Genomic DNA, 23,517 nt, shown 5'->3' with positions numbered 1-23,517 from the left:
AGACCAGATCAATTTGCAATTCAAATCGATGAATAGGAGCTGTCCCACATGCTCAGCACGAACTCACTTTTAAGTTAAGTTTTCCATTGAGCTGCTCGAACAGATGACAAAATTAATTTGCTTTTGGCCAGAGCTAAAGAGCAGAAAGAAAGGAGAACGAAAATAGAGAAGAAAAATGTTTAATACACTGCGAAAAGCCAAACAAATGTGAATGCGAGGCGCCCAAGGACTGACCTAAGTCAAACAATTGACTTGGGGACTTGGGAGCCAAGCTGACAAAAAGCGACAAAGCGAGCAGCGAACCAAACCGGACAGCCGCTCTATTTATTTGCCAATTTGGAAAAGGCCAAGTCCGAAGACCGAAAACCGACTAAGAACCAAATAAATATCTTATTTCACAAAATTCTAAATAAAATGAAATCATTTTCTAAAGACGACACACAAGAAAAAAAAAAAAAAAAAAATGAAAATAAAAAGGAGCCAGACGAACGAAAACCCAAAAGTAACAAAATCCCATAAACACGACATGTCACAACATGACAACAGCAGCAGCAACAACAAAAATAATAACAACAAATACGACAACATTGAGTTTTGCTGGCCATCTCTCTCTTTATCTATCCGCCTCTCTATCTCGCTCTCTCTCTCGCTCTCTCTCTTTATCTAGCTGCCTAATTTAGGGAAAATCTAAAGAAAATAAGGCAAACCGCCTGCAGATGAAACGGAATTTGACTTTGAACTACGTCCGTGGCATGAGAGAAGGCACATGGCAGACGGCAGACGGCAGACGGCAGAAGGCAAATGCTGAGGCAAAAGGATAGCACAGCTGAAAATACATATGCTGCAGTCAGTGGCATTCTCACATATGTATATTTTCGTAGCACAAACTGTCGTATGTCGTGGCCACCGAGTGGATTTCCCCAATGGGTTTGGGTCCTTTTTTGGCATTTGCATTTCAAATGCGTATCGAAAGCTCTATTGGTCTTCTGGAGTTCACAGTTAATTGGAATGTTACATAAGCCCCACAGCCTAATCAGAGACTCTGCCATTACCATATCGTCCATATCTACCTCATCCCCATTGATTGCGATTTTCATTGAGCTACTTGACCACCATTTGCCTAATTAATTGTTGTGCAAAGCAGCTGGGCTGGGCAAGAACTTGGAGCCAGCCTGTGTAATTGAATTGCAGTTAATTGAAGGCCCTCATCATTATCATCATCAGCTTCATTGTCATCGTTATTAGCCGATGCCATATCTTGAAGCTCTTCAGCTCTGTAGTTCTGAGCTCTCTGCTCAGCTGGACAGGAACCACCGAGCTGAACAATAATATTATTTGCTATTTTGGCAACCAAGCAAAACAGAAACCACACAAAAACAACAACACAAGCAGTAACTATAGCAAAAGGACGAACAAATTTTCACAATGGTCATCAACATTTAGGGACCGAGTTTATTAGCCGCGAATAGTGAATACGCTTTTTTTATGGCTGGGTTTGATTGAAATGGATATAAGAAAATTTAAGCAGTGCATTAACGAATTCGAACTTGGTGAAATTTTATAATATTATAATATTTAGATATGGTTTCCAAATGTTTTTTTAATTTTATTTATTTATTAATATTATAATTTTTTTAAATATATATTATTGATTTGCTTTGTAATTTTATTTCACATAATTAAATATTATTATTATTATTGTTTTCAACTTTTAGTTTAATAAATTAAATTAAATAATTAAATATTTCTTTCTTTTTTTATATTTTTCATTTTTTTTTTTTTATTACTTTGGTAAGGCACTCAAATTATCTTCAATAAATCATCGTGTAATTTTTAAGATCATGTTTTATATGTTTCCACGGATATGATGTAAGACCTATTTAAATAATATTTCAAGGTTTAGGACGACGACCAAAGTGGTGTGAATCTATTTCTATTACCTTCAATTCAGATCAAATCGCTTAAATTATTATTATAAATGTCACAAAATTATCAAGAGGATTTACCATTTGGTCAAAAATCGTCTTACGCTTGTTCACCTTGTGGAAGGTAAAATTTTGCAGCTTACTAAGCTGAGACCAAGACATGCTGGCTCTCCACATTGATAGCAAGTCTGACCGCATTGATGATTCGATTTGACAGCTCACGATGCTTATTTGTGGCATGTTTGTCTGACTTCTTCTTCTTCTTCTATATATATTCTTTCTCTCATTTTGATATAACGACTTCACATTAAAACTGAGAGATTTTCTTGTAAATCAGACACACTGATATGAACAGAGTAACTCGCTTTAATTTCTTTGGCGAAGATCTCACACTTGATTCTCTTTGAATCTGTCTTCTTAGCTCAGCTTCTCTCACTTATTCTGCTTCTCACTTCTTTTCTTGCTCTCTTGCCTGTTCTCGGCATTCATAGTCGCATTAACGCTCTTGCTCCACCTATGCCTGCCACTATCTCCTCCTTCCTTATCTATCTCATTTTCCTGCGTCACTCTCTTTCTGATTTTTCTCTCTGTCTACATGTATCCCACTCTCTCTCTCTCTCTCTCTCTCTCTCTCTCTCTCTTTCTTTCTCTCTATCTCTTTTATTTTCGTTGCCTATTTCTTCATCCTTTTCTTTGCATTTCTTTCTCATTCTCTCTGTCTTGTGCCGTCAATGTTATGTCTCGCCTCGTCCCGCTCTTTCATTATTTTATTATTTTCTTTTTGTTTCCTTTCTGTCTCTCTTTCTCCCTATTTCGCTCATCAGTATTTCTCCCGCTCTCACTCTCTCTTTTCACTCTTTATGATAGACTTTACGATATTTGGGATCTTTCTTTTTAATTCTCTCCACCTATCTCTCTCCCTCTCTCTCTTCTCTCTCTTTCTCTCTCTCCTGAATTCACATTGCTCACAACATCCAAAAATCAACACAAAATTTCACTCTTGCCTTTCACACAGAAATCCGTTGACATTTCGGCTGGCTTTTCGACTCGAGCTGCGACCCTTGCGCCTTAAAATATGCAAAACAAAAATGTTGCTCGCACATTTAGGCAACTCGAGAGAGAGATGGAAAGTGAGAGAGTCTGAGTGAGGAACTGGCAGCGCGAGCATTTGCATAATTATAAGATAAATAACCAGAATTTACGAAAAACAACAAACAGAGGCGGCAGCAGGAGTGCGGCTGATGATGCTACAGTCCAGCTCCAGCTCCAACTCCAGCTCCAGTTCCAACTCCAACTCCAACTCGCCCACGCCAAAAACTCAACTTGTATTTGATTTCTGACTACCAGCAACAACAACAAAAAATACTAAACAAATACACACACACATACACAGAGACAGGCACACATGGCTTATGCAAATACCAAGTGGGCGTGGCAACGGTGGTCGCCTTATCTCTTAGTTGAAATAATAAACAAATGGGGAGTGTGCCGAGAGTGCTGAGAGTGTGACAAGCGGATGTCGTGTGTGGCACACATATTTCACAAAAGTGCCAAACAGGAAACGCCGACGACGACATTTTGCAAAATTTATTGCAAAATGGCCGCCAACGTTGACGGCGTGGACAACGTTCTAGTGGCCAGGCAATTTGTGCAATGCTTTTTTCATTCAACCGACCTGACAGCCCGAGAGGAGCGAAGCGCAGAGAGCTGGGCTGACCGTCCGGACAGCCAGGCTTAAGTGCCCCTTGAAATGCAGATCTGAACTCCGACCTCGAGCTGCATTAACTTTTGACACATTGATTACCGCAGTCTCCAGATGCAGTTGGTGAGTGAGAGTGAGAGAGGGGGGAGGGAGGGAAAGCGTGGTAGCAAAAAGAGCTGACAACGTTTGGCTTTAGTTTTTAAATACCCTCGTGTGTATACAAAGTATAATGGGGTATATGCACTACGTCAGTAGCACAGCCTATCTAAGCTATAAATAGGAGATACTTCATTCAACTAACTCAGTGTTTCATTGAAGCCTTACAATTATTCTACTCCACTCATTAGATAACAACTTGAAGATGAATATTTGAACTACCTTCTAAGGCCTTAAGCCTTACAGAGTATCACCTCGTTAAATGCCCAACTCTTGAGCTCTCACACAGGCTTTTTACTAATTGAATGTGACGTATATAAAAAGACAAATTGATTTCTTTATGCCACGCCCAACCCGACACAGCCCAGCACATCAGCCGCAGTCACTCCGGCTTGTGCTCGCAAATTGTCAAGAAAACGTTGGAAGCTGTTTAATTGGGTTTATTAGAAGTTGATTGTCAGGCTGGCATATATTAAATGCCTTTTTCTTGTTTCATTTGAGGCTTATGAAATCTTAATGGGGCCCACGCTGGAAGCGTCGACAAAAGGGGCATGTGAATACCGAGACACGTTCCCGAGCTTAACTGGCAGGTAAATTTGGGTCAGCTGTGTTAAATGTTGAGTGTGTTAATTAGAAGTGACATGGAATCGAGAAAGGATTTTTCGCTCTGTAAAAATAAGTGAAATATGGAAGGGTAATACAAAATGCATAACTGTGTGGGCTGCTTTGAATTAAATATATATGGAAAAGGCCGAGATATTCAATTGAAAGCAATACAGTGTGAGAGGAGGAGCATCGAAAAGGATATGCATGAAAATATATTAAAAAATTTACAAGTTTTCTCTGAAAATATATTCCATGTAGTGTATATAAGACTCATTCAACTTTGACTTTAAAGTGTTTCGCTCTGTGAAGCAAGTGACGTCTGGCCAAGGTAATTGGATTATCAATCAGCTAGCGCTGCATAAGCGACTTTTCACGCCCAATTGCTTATTGCTAGCAAACAACAACAGCAACAACAACAACAATCTAACTTTGAGATACGTCCATTAATTAAGCGAAAACAGCAAAACAATTTCCGTTAACCAAAAGTTTCAATTAAGCATACGCTCTCGCTCTCAGCTCTAAATATAAGTAAGTGCCACGCCCCCTTGCAAACAATTTTGAAAATGTAATTAAAAACCATAAGGAATTGCCGTGCAGAAATCTGTGCATTTAATTGAAACTCGCAGCGAGAGCAGCCGCAATCAGACAATGGGCTCAAAATCCAGCGGCTGTTCCCCAGTTCACATTCATAAATAAAAGATGTCAGCTCGCGACAGTGACTGAAATTGTGCGCCTTAATTTATACGCGGCTCCTTTTCGCTTGCTGTCCTGTCAATCAGGCCTTTCGCTGCTGATTACACGATGCGGCGGCCATTTAGACTGCTTGCAGCACAGCCTCGCGCGGAAACGGCGCAGGAGACGGGGCAGGAGACGAGGCAGTCCGAGGGTGTCTGATGTATTAATGAAACAGACAGGCAGACGAGCGGGTCGACTGGCTGCTTAAATGTATGCTCAAGTGAGAGAGAGAGAGAGAGAGAGAGAGAGAGAGAGCGAGAGGCGTGGCGGCATTTTAAATCAATTAAAACTTGACTTTGTGCCGGCACTGGCAGCAATTGCGTATACGACGTGTGGCCCAATGCGAAAAGTGACGCAAAAGTTTTTCAAAACATTTGTCGAGCAAGTTGTAAATTTTTGTTGTTGTCTTGTTCAGCCATTTTTTTTTTTTTTTTTTTTTTGTCTTGTTACAGCACTCAAATGCACTCACAAAGCACTCAACATGGCTGAAAAGTTGCTGCTGCTGTCTAACAGTCTATCTATCTCTATCTCTGTCTCTCTCTGCCCCCTCGGTGTCTCTGTCTCAGTCTCAGTCTGCGCTTTGCATAATTAATGTTTTAATGTCAATCATACGCACTGTGCGCCGGGAAATATATGCGCACTTTTATAGCCATTTTAATTTCTCTTCACACACACACACACACACGCACCCATATTGAGGTCTTTTATCCTTTTGCCTTTTAGAATTTAATCAGCGCAAAGTTCTGAACTGCAACTTTGCCATGTAATTGAATTTGTTATATTTGCAGCTTAAGTTTTATTTTTCCCCCCTTTTTTGTGCAGATAATTGAGATTTTAGATTGGCATTAGTTGTGTGAATCAGTTGGCGAAAACTTTTCTTTTTTTTTTTTTTTAATTGTGAAAACTATTCAATTGTAAAAACTTTTCTTCTATTTGCTTAACAAGCTAGAGATTGCATGAAAAATAAAGCTGAAAATATTTTCAATTTTCATGGGGTTCAACTGCAGTTCTTGATAGTTTATTGTTTTTGGTTATACTCAATCGATTATTTATTTTTTTGTTAAGCAATATAAAAAAATTCTTAGCCCTGAGCTTGTTTTAAACAAATAGAAATCTTGACAAAGTATTTAGGTAAATTTATCTCAATCCAATCTCGATCCAATCTCTATCCAGCTGTGCCTTTATTCAACTGCTGCTACGGCCTTTAGCTGTGACATTTTCGAGCTTATTTCTACTTAGCTTGCCACAAAGTTTGCTTTCAAGTGTTTGCAAATCACAAGTCAAGAAATTTTTGCTCTTCATATCAACTGAGCACCTGGCACACCTGGGCCGCAAACAAACTAACTGTCTATGCTGGTAGCTTGGCTCACACAAATGGCTTGAAAATTGATTACACATGGCACGCCTCCAAGCGCACACACACACACACAGAGAGAGCTTTGCTAATGGGCAAAAAGCAAACATCAGACGGTGTGAAAAAAAAAATGAAAGAACACTTCACACAACATGAGATGAAAAATTACAACAAATATTAACAACAAAAAGCAAAACAACAATGACAATAGCAAATAGTAATGGCATTGACAATAACAACAACAACAACAGACATACTCATACATATACAAACACACGCACACAATAGCTGACAGTATTTGTAAGGACGTATATTTGGAGCTCACGAAAAATCCTTGCGAACAATGTGACAAACGATGTGTGAAGCAGTTCGCTGTTGGGTTAGCTGAAAGCGTGAAGTGCTTCGAAGCTGATGTGGCAGGAGAGAGACACAGAAAGAGGCAGACAGACAGAGAAAGTGAGAGAGATACAGTGGGAGAGAGTGGGAGGAAGTGGGAGGGTGGGTATGGCTGGGTTGGGTAGGTAGCCAAATCTAGCCATACACTTATCACACAACAAGACGCGCAGATATAGCGCACATTACGTATACGCACTGTGGCAGCTTGGTCATTTTTCATGCCGCATGACAACGTCGACGTCGACGTCGACGACGAGGACGAGGACGAGGACGTTGACTACAAATCGTGACAAATTCTTGATGCGGGTTAAGTTACACATTTCTTTGGCCTTATTTTCTTATTTAAACCCTCGGCACCCCCCTTCGTCATGATTTGAGCCTTTCTGCGGTTGAGTTTCCGTGCCAACTTTTTTTTGCCATTTGGCTTAGAATACATTTTCAAAATTTTGCCGCTTGCTTTCAGACGAAAGTCAAAGTTTTGCATTAGGTTGTCAGTTTCGCATTTTGCATATTCAATTCAGCTGCGTGAAAAGCCATTAGCCATAAAAAAAATTGTTCGGCTATGTGACTTGGTTATAAAGTAAAAAAAAGTAAAAGTCCCTCAAAATGCGACACGCTGGAAAATTTGAATATAGCTTTATTTAATTTTTGTATTTTTCACATACGTTTTCATATGTTTTTCTTTGATGGCATCTCCCGTCATCTGTATATGGTAAAGCTACCTCAAATACTATTTGCTGCATATTTATAAAAAAAAGTAAATAATAATAATTAAAATATTAACAATTTGTTTTATGGGAAAACAAAAGAAATGGATCATAAATATCCAGTATTATTATTTGATATATCGAAAAGTACAATTTACATAAAAAATTGTGTATGTGTGTTTTTATTTTAAATTAAATATTCTTTAACCACGAGTTATTGATATGGACTGCTAGGGTCTTCATAGATCTCTATTGATGTGAGAGAATGTATCATATTTGGAGAATAAACCTATTTTATATTTTATGGGGTTTAAAAAGACTTTTAAAATATGTTGAAATGTTTTCTCTTAACGAGCTATTGATATAGATGAAATATCTGGGAACTCCCACTTTAATTAGAAATAATAATAAGTATATGAAATGATTTGCTCTTGTCAAAGAATCGATATAGAGCTTATAAGTTGTCAATGAACTGTAATTTGCTTCAGTTTTCAGCTGCTTTATATAATTTTAATGTGGATACTTAAAATATATTCAACATTTTATTTTATAGTCTTTTTATTTTCAATATAACTGACAAATATTTTTCATACATGTTTAAGCTAATTATGAGAGGGTTTTATAATTTTTCTTTTAAGCGATTTACAATCAATAAAATATAAATAAACTTTATTACAAGAATATATGTATATCGTATATGTATGTATTTACATTTAAGCAAGCTTCACTGTCCTTTCGGTGCTGCCTGCACCTGCACCTCCATTAACATCTGAGGACGTATTCAATGACAGCATTTTTAATGCAATTTATGGTCGTTAAGGCGACAAAATATAATAAAAATGAATAATATTCCAACTGCTGTATGGCAAAAACCGCGTGCCAACAAGTATGCGTGTCTGTGTGTGTGTGTGTGTGTGTGTGTGTGTGCATGTGCGTGCTACATGCAACACGTGACAGAGTGCTGCCACGGGCCGCCAGACTCGAGCAGACGATGCGCGTCGCGAGGCTAAATTTATGAGAGCCACAAAATAAATCGGAGCGCCAAATGTGCGAAACAATGCATAACTCAAAGGCTGCTACAATAACAACAACAACAGCAACAGTAAAATGATTATAATATAAAAGAAAGAAAATAACGGAGGAAAATGTAATAATATTACATTTTTGTTTATGGCTTGCCATATCCATTAATAGAATTTCGCGGCAATTATGAGGATTGAAGGGCCAACCGAGAATTTTATGACAAATGCCAAGCAGCAAGAATATGACAATATAATTTAATATATAATAAACATAAATGACATAAAATGTTGTTGATCAATAAATTAAAAGTTACACGAAATTAAATGAGTATAAACAGCAGCTGAACAAAAAAATAAATAAATAAATAAATAAATAAAATATGTATATGACAAAAATTGAAAAGATTTTCAAGACAAAATGCAAATTTGAATTGTTTTATTTATTTATTTATTTATTTTTTTAAATATGTAATTAAATGAATTTATATAACAGATGAATATATAAGTAGTCTGTATGTTATTGTATATTTGACAAATGTATATATATTATATAATATAATTTAAACACATAGTAAAAACTTTCATAACATTTTTCAAACCCAACATCTACTTCCCCACTCGGCATTAACATCATCTCTAATCAATATTAGTCTGCCTCTGCCGTTAGTTAAGATAAAAGGTATTTACATTTACTTAACTCTCGTGGCTATTCCCTGCAACATTTTCATATCAAATTTTTGATATTTTTTAATTTTTTTTACCAACACATAAAAAAATGCAAAATGAGCTGTCAAATTTATTTAAACAGCCGAAGCGAACCAAAAATTATTTATATAATGTACACGCAGCTGGCCTCAAAGTCGAAGGGGCCCAAACAAAATGCTGACCGCAAATCCAATCAATATTGCATGTACTTTAAAAACTCAAAAGCCAAAAGCCAAACATTATTAATGGGATAAAAGTGAGTATTATAAACATGACAGGTAAACATTAGCCAGCCAAACATTAGCCGCACTCTCCAAATATAAACAGCAGAGGTGCCAGCAGATGCTGAAGGTAGCAACGGCAACGATAAACCATTCAATTAATCAAAATATTAAATTTGAAGGCAGTTGAGTGAATTCTAGATACTCTATAGATGAGATATATTGTAGAAGGCATAGAGGGAATATAAATACAAAATAAATATATAAAACAAATTATTGTAATATATAAATGTAACTAAACAAATAACTAAAAAATAAAACAGAAGTAAATACAAAAATAAATAAACAAGTAGATTCAGAAATAAATGTATAAATTAATTAATAAATAGATAAAGAAGTAAATATGTAAATAAAAAAATAAAATAAAAAAAAAAATAAAATGAATAAATCAATAAATATTTAAATACATAAATAAATAAACAAAAAATAAATAAATTGGTATATTTTTAGAAATGTTGAAAATATGAGAGAATGACTTTTCGAACGTATGAAACATCATAGCATAGATAGTAGATCGTATGGTAAATTCAATAAAACTAAACTAAACTAAGCTAAACATAAAAATTTTTAATTATAATTCAGAATTCGTTTAGGTGTGTTTCATGTCGTGATCTTATAGACATGCTCTTTTTTTTTATCTTTTCTATAGCATAACTCGGACGAAACTTTCAAAAATTCTTACCAGACTCAGGCTCCCAAAGTGTTTTGTCCTCAAAGTCTTTATGGGAAAAAAATATAAAGGAAAACAAATTAAAATTCGATCAAAAGCATCAACAAAACACGTTGATATGCAAATCTTTGTAAAAATATAAAGTCATAGCTATAAACAAACGCACACACACACACGCACACTGTCACACATACAGCGAGACAAAGTAAAGCTCTCACATTTATTTCAATATTCACTCTGCACATTATGACCAAGGAAAAATGCTCATAAAAAATTCAAAACGTCCTAAGTACCTTCAAAGTAGCACGACGACAACAACAACAACAACAACAACAGTGAGGGAAAAGTGCACACATCACAAGGCTATCAGAGGTGAGTGGTAGGTGGAGATGGTTCTAAGCTATCAACTTTTGGTGCCAGCCTGCGAGTCAACTCCACTTTCAGCCACTTGTTCAAACTGACCCGACACGCATGTTTATGCGCTTTTTACAGCTGCTCCAATGCTTATCTGCAAACTTTTTGCACTGTGTATGTGTGTGTGTGTGTGTGAGTGTACGTGGGGTATTTTCTCGTGTTTGTTTGAAAATGTTTTTTATTTAAATATATAATATATAAATATTTATAATATGTACATACACATATATACATATACACATATATACATATATATGTATGTATATACATGTATAACTTTGCGGTCATTTTACTAAATATTCGGGCCACAGGCCAGGTGAGCCGGGGTAAGCAGCCGCTCGTTAAAGGCACGCACAAAATTTATGGGTCGGCTTTGCGTTGCGTATCGGGTCATCAGTTAAGAGAGCGGAAGGGGAGTGCAAGGCTGAACTCTAAGGGTTGAGCAAAAACCAACACAAAGCCGTGAAGCGGTCACAACTTGTTCCACTTTTTTGGTTGACTCACTCCTTTTGAAACGCTTTTGCTATTTTTAAAGCCTCAGTTGTTCGCCTGTTTGGATCGAGCAGCTGCCCGGGATTCATGCATGCGCAACCCGAACGAAAGTTATTTATGTCCTTTTGATGGCAGCGCCTGGCAAATCCAGGCGACTCTTTAAAATTGCCACCGCTAATTGGATTTAATGGGATTCGTGCCCCAATGGCAAACCTAATTTAAGGCCAGTTAGCTCTATGGCAGCACATACATACATACATACATACATACACATACTCCCTTTAAATTGTGGAGAATTTAAACAGATTATTATTGATAGTGATTGAACGAAACGAAAAAGTTTTCTTTATGGCTTATAACGAGCATTTAAAAATAATGCAAGTGCTCGTCATATTATTTAATTATCATATATTAGTTAATCTAGGCTCAATGTGAATTATATGAAAATTGAGAAGCAAAAGAGATTTAATGTTGCATGCTGGATGAGAAGAGATGATGGATGTGGATGGCGCATTGGTGGCATGGAGTATGTTGAGGCTCGTTGGTTGAAAGCGCGTATTAGCTTTACGCTATATAAATATACAGTAAAAATAGAGATAATATATAATAAGATATTTGTATAGTATAATAATATTTTCTAATTTGATTGATTTGCCCAAAGACTATCTACTACTCTATACACAGGCGTTGACAGGAATGATATTATATTTCTAATGGCTGTTTAAATAAATTAAACGGTCGAGTCCTTATAATTTGTACCTCATTAAATCGAAAGTCGCTATAAATCGAAACAAATTTTATCTATTTTCCTTCACCATTTCGAATTATCGAGACTCAACTGTGTCATATTTATAATAACTGTTTAAAATATTTACCCTGCTAAATCATAAATCGAGATAAATCGAAAAACTTCTATCTCCTTCAAAAAATATTCGTTCTCGATAATTCTCGATTATTTGAATTTCCGTGTAAATCGAAAATAAGCTCTAATGGCTGATGAGTATTTATAACATATGCAATATTTTCAAGAATTGTTTATGTCTTGCAAAGTTGTGTAGATGAATAAGAAATTAAAAAGAACTGCTACAGCAAGCACATATGGCAAGGAGTCATAGCAAATTGATCTCTATGCGCACCAAAGGCAATGTCTAGCTATAAATGATGTGCTATATCGTCATAAATGGAATATATATGGTTTCAGCATGACATCAAAAGCGAGACACAGGGGGAAATTTACACTTAGCAAGTGTCAATAAATTCGGGTATCAGAAAATACGTAGTCTAGGAATTAAAAAAAAAAAAAAATGTTTGTCAATAACTACATCCAATAACAAATCCTGTACATTTTTCTGCTAAATTTACTATTAGTCAACAGCTTTGCAGCCATGGCACGCGGTCATCAAAAAATACAATCGCAAGCAAAGGCCGCTGAAAAACAAGCGAAGATGAAAAAGCAGCAGGGCCACAGTGCCAACGATCAAAAGAAAGCAGCACAAAAAGCACTCGTATATGTTTGTGTCCTCTGCAAATCGCAAATGCCAGATCCTAAGACTTACAAGCAACATTTTGAGAATAAACATCCGAAAAATGATATGCCTGAGGAGCTGAAAGACCTTTAGCATTATTATTGAACATTATCAAATATACGGCGAGCTGCAAAAATAATATTTGAAACAATCAATATTAAAAAAAAATGCAAAAATATACTCAAACTTATCTTTAAAACGCATACATTTAATTGGCTTGCATAATAAAGGTTTCAATTTCTGACAAAAAAAAAAAAAAAAAAAAATGTATATCAACAATCGCTGTTTAATTGAAATTTAATTTTTCACTAATCTTCTTTGGTCAAGCTAGGAAAGAAATTTCTTATACTGTGGAAGCTTCAAAGTGAAACCAAAGACAAGTCAATAACTTCAACATTTTTTGGCTACTGTTCCCATTTCATTTTCTAAGGCCTTTGAATAATGCCATAGATGGAACTAATTTATTTTGCTACTACTCTAACTTGGGTACCTCTTACTTCACAGGCTGACTTCACACTCTTTTTTCATTTAGCTCACTTTACCAATACGGCAAAAATGAAGCCAAGACAGCTTTCGTTTCCTTTATGAGGCAATAGATGCTATCACAAATGACATATAGAACAGCATATCACACACTTCATATATATATACATATACATATATAGTCTATATCGTAGTGAGAACTCAAACTGTGCGTAAACAATGGCAACAAAATGTAACTCGGCCGAAACATTTCATGAAAGTAAAAGTGTTCGGTAAATGAAATGGCGGCCACAGGAAACGGAAATTTCATTGCCGACTTGTTCATAAAAACTGGCAGCACTAAGAAATTGGCCATTGGCAAAGTTGGTGAGAGAAATGCCCCAGCGCCGCACAGTGAACGGGAGCGCCACCTGCCAAAAGATAAAACGCACTTTACAGTGCCAGGCAGTCAAAATAAAAACTAATAAAAAAAAAGAAACAGAGATGAAACGAGAAAGAAACATGAAAGAGAAGAGAGCAAAATAAGTGAAATGAGCAAACGAAGCGGCACATGCAATGTTTTTCTTTTATTATATTTGAACTTTAACACAGCTACAATATAAATTAAAATGGCGGGCACTTCACATGCAGAGTGTCTGTGCCTGTGTAAGTGTGAGTGTGAGTGTGAGTGTAGCGAGGGGCACAATGAGTGGGGCGGGCCGGCAATGTAGGCCATTGAAGTTTATGTGCTTGTGCGTGGGCTCTTTTCTCTCTATAGCTCGCTCTCTGTTCCACACAATCGCTTCTTGCCTTTGAGGCTGACTTGCACTTAGTCCTCTGGCAGCTGTCATATGAAATTTTGTAACAGACACACACACACACACATCCATATAGAAAGCCTATAGAGTGTGCGGCACAGGATGTTGAAACAGATTCGACTCTTAATAATTTCCGCACTCGACTTGATCGAAATCATAAAATTTTATGAGCATGCCAAGAGCGCACAAGTGGCAGCTCTCTCGCTCTCTCTCACTCTCTCTCTCCCTTGCTGTGTGAGCTTGTCGGCTGTGCCAAAATGGCTGCCAGACAGACACAAAGAGCAGAGTAAATGCCAACAATGCGACAGTGAGACAATCAGACAGACGCGTAAACCCAAACTCACAACTTCACCAAAATAAAAATAAAAATAAAAAACCTTTTCGTTTTCTTGTTTTCTTTTAAAGCCACAGGGCAACTGAGCAGAAAGTTTTCTCTTTTTTTCGTGAAATTCAAAATGAGTGATAGATGAAAAGAGACAGCAAGCAAAAGACTCTGTGAAAGGGACAGAGGGAGTGTGTGTGTGTGAGTGGCATGAATAATGGAGGTTATTTCATATCAGCCAAAACTAAAGTTGACTTTTTCTGGCGTTGATTGAATGCCTCGCTGTGTACACGGGGCCAACTTCTGTAAAAGGTATACATTTTCATTTATTATATTCTATAAATTTAAAGCTAAAACTGGTTAGATGACGCAGCCGATTAATTAATATAGATTTATGTATTAAAATTTATGTAAAAAGTCAAACAAATGACTTTTTTTTTACGCCACGCTTATTACTTACTTGTGATTGTCCAATTGGACAGATTTTAAATACACTTACACACTAAAAAAAAAAAAAAAAAAATTAATAATTAATTTAAATTAATAATTAAATTAATAATTAATTTTAAAAAATTAACCGAGAAAAAAATATGTGAATGAGTTAAATTTCAATTCATTCGTAGAGTAAAGTAAAGATAGCCAGCATATTATACTCATTACAATCACTCTCCCACTGCTCACTGTGCTATGCTCGTTCTTCTAGAGCTCTAACTGCTTTCGTATATTAAGAAAGAAGATAATTAAGCAGACTTGAATTGAATTTTGGCTAAGCCTTTATTCTGAATCCAGTTGAACTGGAGCAGACAGACTCCTTTCGAAGGGACTGATATTTATATATAATGTCTCACAGCAAAGTCGTTGACATTTTTTGCGTGGGCATAGCTCACACGAGTAAGGAATTTGCTCTAGGTGGTATGTATTTGGTGTAGGTGAAATGTGATACATTTCCATAGACTTGGATTCCATATCTTCAAGCTGTATACTTTTGTATATGAGTATTTTATTTATCATTAAAACTTTTTCTGTTGGGCTTGATTAGCCAAAACATATTTCTGCTTTTTTCTTAATTAAATTTGCAACCTAACCCACGTGATGGCAGAGTCAGATTAGCCGCCAGACGAAAGACTTTTATCTCAATTTTTGATTGCCCCCAAAAATAATTGGCTTTTTCCCTCATATTAATAAAGTGAAATCTTGGCCAGACATCATATTAGCTGTTTTACAGCCACCGATTGAGGCACAGCAACCACCGCAACAACAAAGAAAACAAGTAAGAAGGCTCCAGTCGAGACTGCTCGACTAGGAGATACCCTGAACCCTCCAAGCTGATATTCTACTCATTCTGCACTTCTTTTATGCACACATGCATACACACGCATCCACACGCACGTATAATCACGCGCTCTGCTGACTGCGCAGTTAGCAGCGACCGCGCTTGGGCTGCACTGCAATGTGGGCAAAATTATGAGAATTTATTTGTTGAATAATTTCTTTTGTAAACATACGATCCTAATGAAACTTTTAGAGCGTAATCATATGGCTAAAATGTGTGTACATTCCAAAGCACAAGTCTCTAGTACTTGATATGCGTTTTTTACAAATTGGGGGCGAAGGGGGCGTGGTATCCAAAATCTGTAAATTACAAAATCTTTGTATCTATTAACTTTATATACAACGCAAATTTGAAGTCTCCAGGTCTAAAAGTGTTCAAATTAAGCTGAAAAAACAATGTCGATTTTTCGATTATTCTCAATAAAAAAGTTATCGGACAAGTTATCGAAAAAATAAAGCAAACTTGTACTGCCTATGGTATACACGAGTATGCATGCCAAATTTCAGCTCTCTAGCTCTTATATCTTCTGAGATCCTTTTGCTCATACGGACGGACGGACGGAGGGACGGACGGACGGACGGACGGACGGACGGACGGACAGACGGACAGGGCTATATCGACTCAGCTCGTCGTCCTGATCAAGAATATATATACTTTATGGGGTCTGAGATGATTCCTTCTGCCTGTTACATACTTTTCACAAAACCATTATACCCTGATTTCCCATTTTCAATGGGTTCAGGGTATAAAAAAATATGAAGGCGACGAAATTGTGTGGCACATTAAGTGGCTAACCCAATACAACAATTTAATTTGTTAGGCTTAAGCCAGGGCACAGCAAGTCAAGGCAAACGAAGGCATCGCTCATACGCCGCGTCGCCCACAGCATCGCACAGCCACTCAATTAGTTGGGAGCAGCAACGGCAAAGCCTTTTGAGCAGGCAACGCTCTACTAATTGCGAGCTTGTTGGCCGTGCAACCAGCCATCAGCTCCTGCAGTCAGCTGGGTTTGGTTTCGATTTTTCCTTTTCTTATTTTTGGTGGCTTTCGAGTCGAGTCGAGTCGTAAAGGCTACAAGTTTTTGCCATTTTCTTAACATGTACAACCAAAGAATCGCGCCCCAAGGCGACATACTAGAATTTCTCTCCATGCGAGCAGCCAACGCGAAAGCAGCGCAAATAAATCCAGTCAAAGGAGCAGCCGCCAACAACACAAACAAAAAAAGGAAAAAAGGAGCAGCAAAATAAAATACAGTAAACGCGAGAGAAAAGACGCTGCAAAGATGAATCCAGGGCCGTTATGTTTATTATGCCAAGCATGCGAGTTAATTCCTCGTATTGTTGCTGTTGCTGTTGTAGCTGTTGCTCCTGCTGCCTGTGACAGGCAACAGCAGCAGCAGCCACGTTGCTATGTGCTCTCTTAGCTGTAGCCACTCCCTACAAATTTCCTGTATATCCCCGCTCATTATTTTTATTTCATTCGCGTGCATGTTACACGAAATTCCATTCCCTGATAACGATATCCTTCGAGGGGCGCCAACAGCAGCGCACCATCAAAGAGTTTACTTAAATTTTCTAAATAAAATACATAGCTTAACGATTGGCTCCAAATTTGCGATAAATAAATTAGTTCAATATGAACGAAGCACGTGATTTTCAGTTGCAAACGCAGCGCAGAGCTTAGAAAAATGAAGAAAGTACATTCACATAAATTGATTCAGCAGAAGTGTATTTGTATTGTATAATGAGTTCATGAAGAGCTCAGAGTGTGCTTTTTATATACAGGTGAAACTAGGTCTAGTTTAAGCTAGTTACTTTTATAAAATTTATTAACATTTTTATTTATATTACTTTGCTATAGTTCAGCTCGTGATTTAAGATAAGCTTATATAGTATATAAACTATCTATTAATTTTGAACTAGTATACACAAAATTGAAAAATTAAATTATTGTAATTAAATTAAATTAATGTTTTCTTTTATTATTATTATTATTTTTTAACTAAACGATTTTGTATAAGTATATAAATCATTAATAATAATTTCCCCTGTTTGTTTTATTAATTTTTCTTTAGTTTAGTTTTCATTGAAATTATTATATTATAATTTTATATTTAAATTATTATGAAAAAAATAATTTAACATTTTTATTTATTTATTTATTTATTTTTTTTTTTTTTTTTTATCTATATAATATGTATTTCAACTGAATACCTGAAATCGTCTTTGCCTGAATTAAAATGTTAAGAAACAAACTTGAGCAATCAGCGGTACGGCTAAGACCTCAAGTCAAGTCTCAGCATAGAACATTGTTCCTTAGAGTTATACCTACACATATCTATACAATCTTCCAGTTGGGCAATATTTAATGACTTGTTTATTCAGCGGTAGATAAGCACAATGTTTCAAAGTTTGGCAAACAATTTTCCTGATAATAACCACAAATCACATGGGCAAGGCGTGAAGGTTAGACTGGCTGCACCTGCCAGCCCATCGACCCACCCGCAGTCACTCCCTCGTCCACTCGCTCACACCCACTCTCAATGACATCAGCTATGCCACAGGGGCACTCTCTCTGTCTCACATTCAGGGGATAATCACATCGCTGTAAAGTACATCAGCACATTAAATGCTAACGGACGCATCATTAACCCGCTGAGAACCAGGCCAAGGAGTGGAATCTCATTAGCCGCTGGCCGAGTGAACTTATCGACGCCTTCGCCTTGCTCCTTGAACCAAATTCAGCCTAACTGATACACATTTAATTTTATTTATAACGCACGCATGGCCTGGCCTACCAACTCAGAGCACGGCGGCCCGGTAACGCGTCTATGGCACAATCAAGCGTAATACGCGCATAAATATTAATGCAGTGCCTTTTTGAATGGCAGCCAGGACGCTGCCAGGACGTAAGGCACCTGAGCGCAAACTTATTGGCTTATTAAAGTCTAATGGCCATTTTTTTGTTTTGGTGGGGCGTGTGATAATGGACTCTACTCCACTCAACCTGACTCGACCGGGACATGTTTTCCAATGTGCCACGCCCAGGCGTACGCCCTAATTGTCTCAGTGCGCCTGGCTGGGCATATGAATGCCATGAACTTGTATCTGTCTGTTTGTGGCCATTTAATATCAATGTGGATTATAACATGACATTACCAAATATCTAAGTTTGTGTGCCGTGTCGGAGTTGTGGTCCAAACTGTTTAGACCCTGGCCAATATGGGGCATTAAGTGGGCTTTGATGAATGCTCATGAATAAGCAAGCGTGCCAAACGAAACAACTATGCTTTGAGGCTGATGTTATACCCTGTAATTTGGGCGATAAGTAAAGAATATAGCGTTATAACTTTTATTGAAGACTAAATTTATAGATTAAAAATTTTAGCCCTTTAGAGAATTATTTATATTTTCTTTTAAACATTTTCAAAATTTTCAATAATATAATATAGAATATAATAATATAATATAATATATATATTTTCAATATTTTCTTTTTATACCCTGAACCCATTGAAAATGGGAAATCAGGGTATAATGGTTTTGTTAAAAGTATGTAACAGGCAAAAGGAGGCGTGGCAGACCCCACAAAGTATATATATTCTTGATCAGGGCGACGAGCTAAGTCGATTTGGCCCTGTCCGTCTGTCTGTCCGTCCGTCCGTCCGTATGTATGAACGCGTCGATTTCAGAAGATATAAGAGCTAGAGACTTGAAATTTTTTTTCTAGGTCCGTGTATATCCCGCGCATATCAAGTTTTTCTTTATATATCGATAACTACTCCCGATATTTTATTATCGATCAAAAACCTTATCGAAAGCTAGTTATTTAATTATATCTCCTACACCTTTAGAGCTAGAGCTTGCAAATTTTAAATGTAGACTTATATGTATTTTATATAATTTCGATTTTTGTTGTAATTTACCCCCCACCCCTATATCCACCCCCTCACCCTCACCTTTGTAAAAGGCGTATTTCAAGTACTAGAGACATGTGCTTTGGAATGTACATACATTTACGCTCTATAATTACGCCCTGACTTTCATTAGGATTGTACGTATAGAAACTAAATTATTCAACAAATAAATTCTTATAATGTTACTACACTACAGCACAGCCCAAGCGCAGTTAGTAGAGCGCATTCTAATACGTTTGTGTGTATGTATGTGTGTCGAAAAGAAGTGCAGACTGATTAGAATATCAGATTAGAGGGTTCAGGGTATCTCCTAGTCGAGCAGTCTCGACTAGAGTCTTCTTACTTGTTTATATTTTATTTTATATATATATATATATATATTTTATTTTATTTTTATTTATTTATTATTTTTTTTCTTTCAATATTTAAAAAGGCAGCTAAAATATATTTTCAAATCAAAAGTGCCTCAATTTATATCCCTTTCTAATCAGGCAACAACAAATTAATTTGAATTCTAAAATTTTAAATATTTACCCGTCTCATACTGTCTCTCTTTTTGCACTCTCCCTCTCACTTCACCCACACTTTGCTGTACACGCTAAAAATCAAGTCAATAAAGCTGACGAACTCGTGCAGTAAACCCAAAGAGAGCAGAAAAAGAAAAGAAAACGAAAAAAAAGTAGAACAACGATGAATAAGGAGGCCAAAGTTTTCAACTCAATTTTCTTGGGCATTTCGCTTAGTAATTTCTCGTTGCCTTGCATATTTGGATCTCCTAAATATTTATGCTATTATGATGTGCCTCAATTTATGAATTTGCCAAAGTATTTAGTCAATAGCTTAAAGAAAAAAAAAAGTGGAACGAAATGTAGAAAAAGTTGGCTGCATATTTTATTTATTATTATGTGCGCTCGCTCGCAACCGGGGGGACCATCTTATCGATGTCAGCCTGTACAGTCTGAGTGCGAGGTCTTGAATTTATGTACAAAGTTTCAGTTTAATGGGCACAACTGCAGGGCACTGAAATCTTAATGGAAAGTCTCCTCGACCCGGACACTTGATATTGTGGTAGGCACAAATTGAGAGAAAAAGAAATTATTATATATATATATTGGTTATTATTAAAAAAAAACTCTCAAATGTGAAATGGTTTATCAAACTTTAGCAGAAAGTGACTCAGGCAATCCAATCATTGAAAAAATCAACGGATTTTTTTTTTTTTTTTGTCCAGTTTTTGTTTAAGCCCCTGCATAAAATATGAACTTTTCACACTCAATTTTAATTGAAAATGAATTTTTGTAAGTTTGTAATTAGCTTTATGTGGAATTATTTATAGCATTCCATTTGTGCAAATGTCAAAAGTAATTTGATGCCATTCAAATTATTTAAACAAAATACAAAAAAGAAATGGAAACTAAAGTAATTACATTAAGTTTTTGTGACGCAATCAAACAAATATCAAAAAGACTTTTTTTTTGGGATGGTACACAAAGCCGACTTTAATTAATTGATGGCTTTTGATGTTGACGCTGGCAAAAGCTAACAAATGATATACTCTAAATCGTAACGTAAATGTGGAAAATGTGGCCAATGTGAAAGCTGCGCGGCCGACAAGCGGAAATTTCGAGCTGTGTTTCCCTTAGCCCAAATTGGGCTGCACAAATTCCATTACCCCAGCAGGCGAGGCGACGCGACCAAGTCTTAACTAAAATTATTTAGATGGCACACCAAAGAACAAATACTCCAGATATGTATGTATGCATGTGTGGGTGTATGTTTGCCTGAGTGCCGGTGTGTGTGTGTGTGTGTGTGTGTGTGTGTGTAAGTGCTTCTGTGTGCGCGTGTGTGTAGGTGGCATGTGGTGTGGCTCTGTCCTGCAGCGCATGCACTAAGGCAGAACCATTGTTCTAATGCCCAACTGATGTCGTTGGCTGACATTAATATACCCTATAAATAGTGAAGCGAAGCAAGTGATGGACGTATAACATTATATTTTGATTTGCATTAGATTGCACTGAGAAAATATTTTAAAAATATTTTAAACTGCAATTTACATATATGTATATATATAATATTTTAAAATTTAAGTAATCGAATATATTGAATGTAATATAATGTCCTGAGAGGCCCTTAATCGTTTTATTTATATATGTATATGGTACTATTAAGACATATTTCTACATTAATGCCTTTTAATTTTAATTATACATAATTTGCATTTTTATAATTTGAATCATATATTTTACTTACAGTTTTTTTTTTTTTTTTTTTTTTTTTTTTTTTTTTTTAAGGTCTTTCCAGCAGTCCAATATCTATTCAATATCAATTACAATTTATACTGGAAGGTTAATCTTGAGCTTCTATGTGAAAATATTATATTTCTATAATCATACTCTATAAGAACAACTCACTCACAGCCCACTGAGTATCCATTGGTCTATCAGGCAAGAAATATCCGAGCACTCTGACTTGTTCTACTATTGCCGTTTCTCGTTGCTCGAGCAGCAATTTCCGCTCCAAATGCTCGCACTCGGCTCGTTGCCGAGGGAAATTATTAAAAGCGAAAACGGGCGCGCTATTATTTTTGACACTGATAAATTTACAGCGCAGACCTTGGAGTTGTAACCTACGACAGAACGACTGTGCATTCTCTATTTGTTGAAAATGGACCAGGCCGGGCCGAATGCCGGGAGGGGGTAGGAGCAAAGAACACTGCCACATGGCTAACGGGGAAGTAATATAAATCGGACCCCGGGGATAAATAAGTTTGTGTTAGTTATGACAATGTGTTGAACCCGCATTGCATTGCATTCGTACAAATGCTTGTGTCTCTGTATATGTATGTGTGTGTGCAAGTGTCTGCATCTGGTAATGTTTGATACTAAATTATGCAAAAATATATCTATGATAATGCAGCTTAATTGAAGATTGTTCAAGTCATATGCAGAGGGAATAGAATATTAGACATAAATAAATCATTTTATTCGGTAAGTTGGATGATTAAATGCTTTGAAATATTTTAATTAATAGAACATGTTTGCTTGGAGTCGTTGAATTTCTTCATTGACAAATATATTGTTAAAATTATGTATGTAAGCACCGCTGTGTCTATTTCTTTGTCTAACATTATTCTCATGTTAAGTTCTGTTAATTGTAACGGAGATTCTTTCGTGTATGCTTTAAGTTCATTTTCGGCTGCCTGCGCTGCAGCATATATTCATTTGTATGTTTTAGTCTCTAATAAACCTCTGAATCGAATAGGTTATGGGCCCAGGCAGCGGAAAGTGAAAGCTGTGCTGGTGATTGAAAAAATCAAATACGAGACTCGATTTATTAGTTAAAGCGTGTGCCAAACTAATGTGTGCAAAATGAGTTCAATGTTTGCAATTGAGAAACTAGATAGTGAAAACTATAGTTCGTGGTCAGTGCAGATGAAAAGTCTGTTAATTCATTCTGACTTGTGGTCGGTGACATGTGGACGGTTAGTGAAAAATGAGAACGATACCGTGGAACAGAAAGCGTCGTTTGATAGCAAAGATGAGAAGGCTCTAGCTAGCATTTTGTTATCTGTAAAAGCGTCGGAGATAAACTATATAAAGCACTGTGGAACCGCGAGAGAAGCGTGGACAAAGTTATCCGAGGTTTATATGCCGTCGGGACCAGCGCGTAAAGTACAGTTGTTCAAGCAACTGTTGTATATGAAAATGTCAGCTACAGACAGTGTTCGTGAGCATTTGGCTAATTTTTCTAATGTCGTAGAAAAGTTAAGAGAAATACAAGTGCAGGTGGCTGATGAAATGCTTGTAATAATATTACTAGCAAGTTTACATGAAGGGTTGGACAATTTCGTGGTCGCTATCGAGACACGAGACGCATTGCCTACATTTAACGCTCTAAAAATCAAATTGATGGAAGAAGGAGAGAGGCGCAACGTAAGCGACGAGGGTGAAAAAAGTGAGAATACAATTTTTTCGT

General features: G+C 36.6%; 2 protein-coding genes across 3 annotated transcripts in view; both read left to right on the top strand.

Annotated features, from left to right (window-relative positions):
* Nucleotides 1-23,517, top strand: part of LOC6577914 — a 186,356-nt gene that overhangs the window by 71,838 nt on the left and 91,001 nt on the right. The gene's annotated exons all lie outside the window — the stretch shown is intronic.
* LOC6577917 (zinc finger protein 706) lies at nt 12,392-12,890 on the top strand. Its single transcript, XM_002003812.4, has one exon. The coding sequence runs from the start codon at nt 12,551-12,553 to the stop codon at nt 12,782-12,784; it is 234 nt and encodes a 77-aa protein (XP_002003848.1). The 5' UTR covers nt 12,392-12,550; the 3' UTR covers nt 12,785-12,890.

The sequence above is a fragment of the Drosophila mojavensis genome, unplaced genomic scaffold, assembly GCF_018153725.1.
Source record: "Drosophila mojavensis isolate 15081-1352.22 unplaced genomic scaffold, ASM1815372v1 contig_49, whole genome shotgun sequence".
Lineage (NCBI taxonomy): Eukaryota > Metazoa > Arthropoda > Insecta > Diptera > Drosophilidae > Drosophila > Drosophila mojavensis.
The sequence above is the reverse complement of the archived record's forward strand: the minus strand, read 5'-3'. Positions and strand labels throughout refer to the sequence as shown.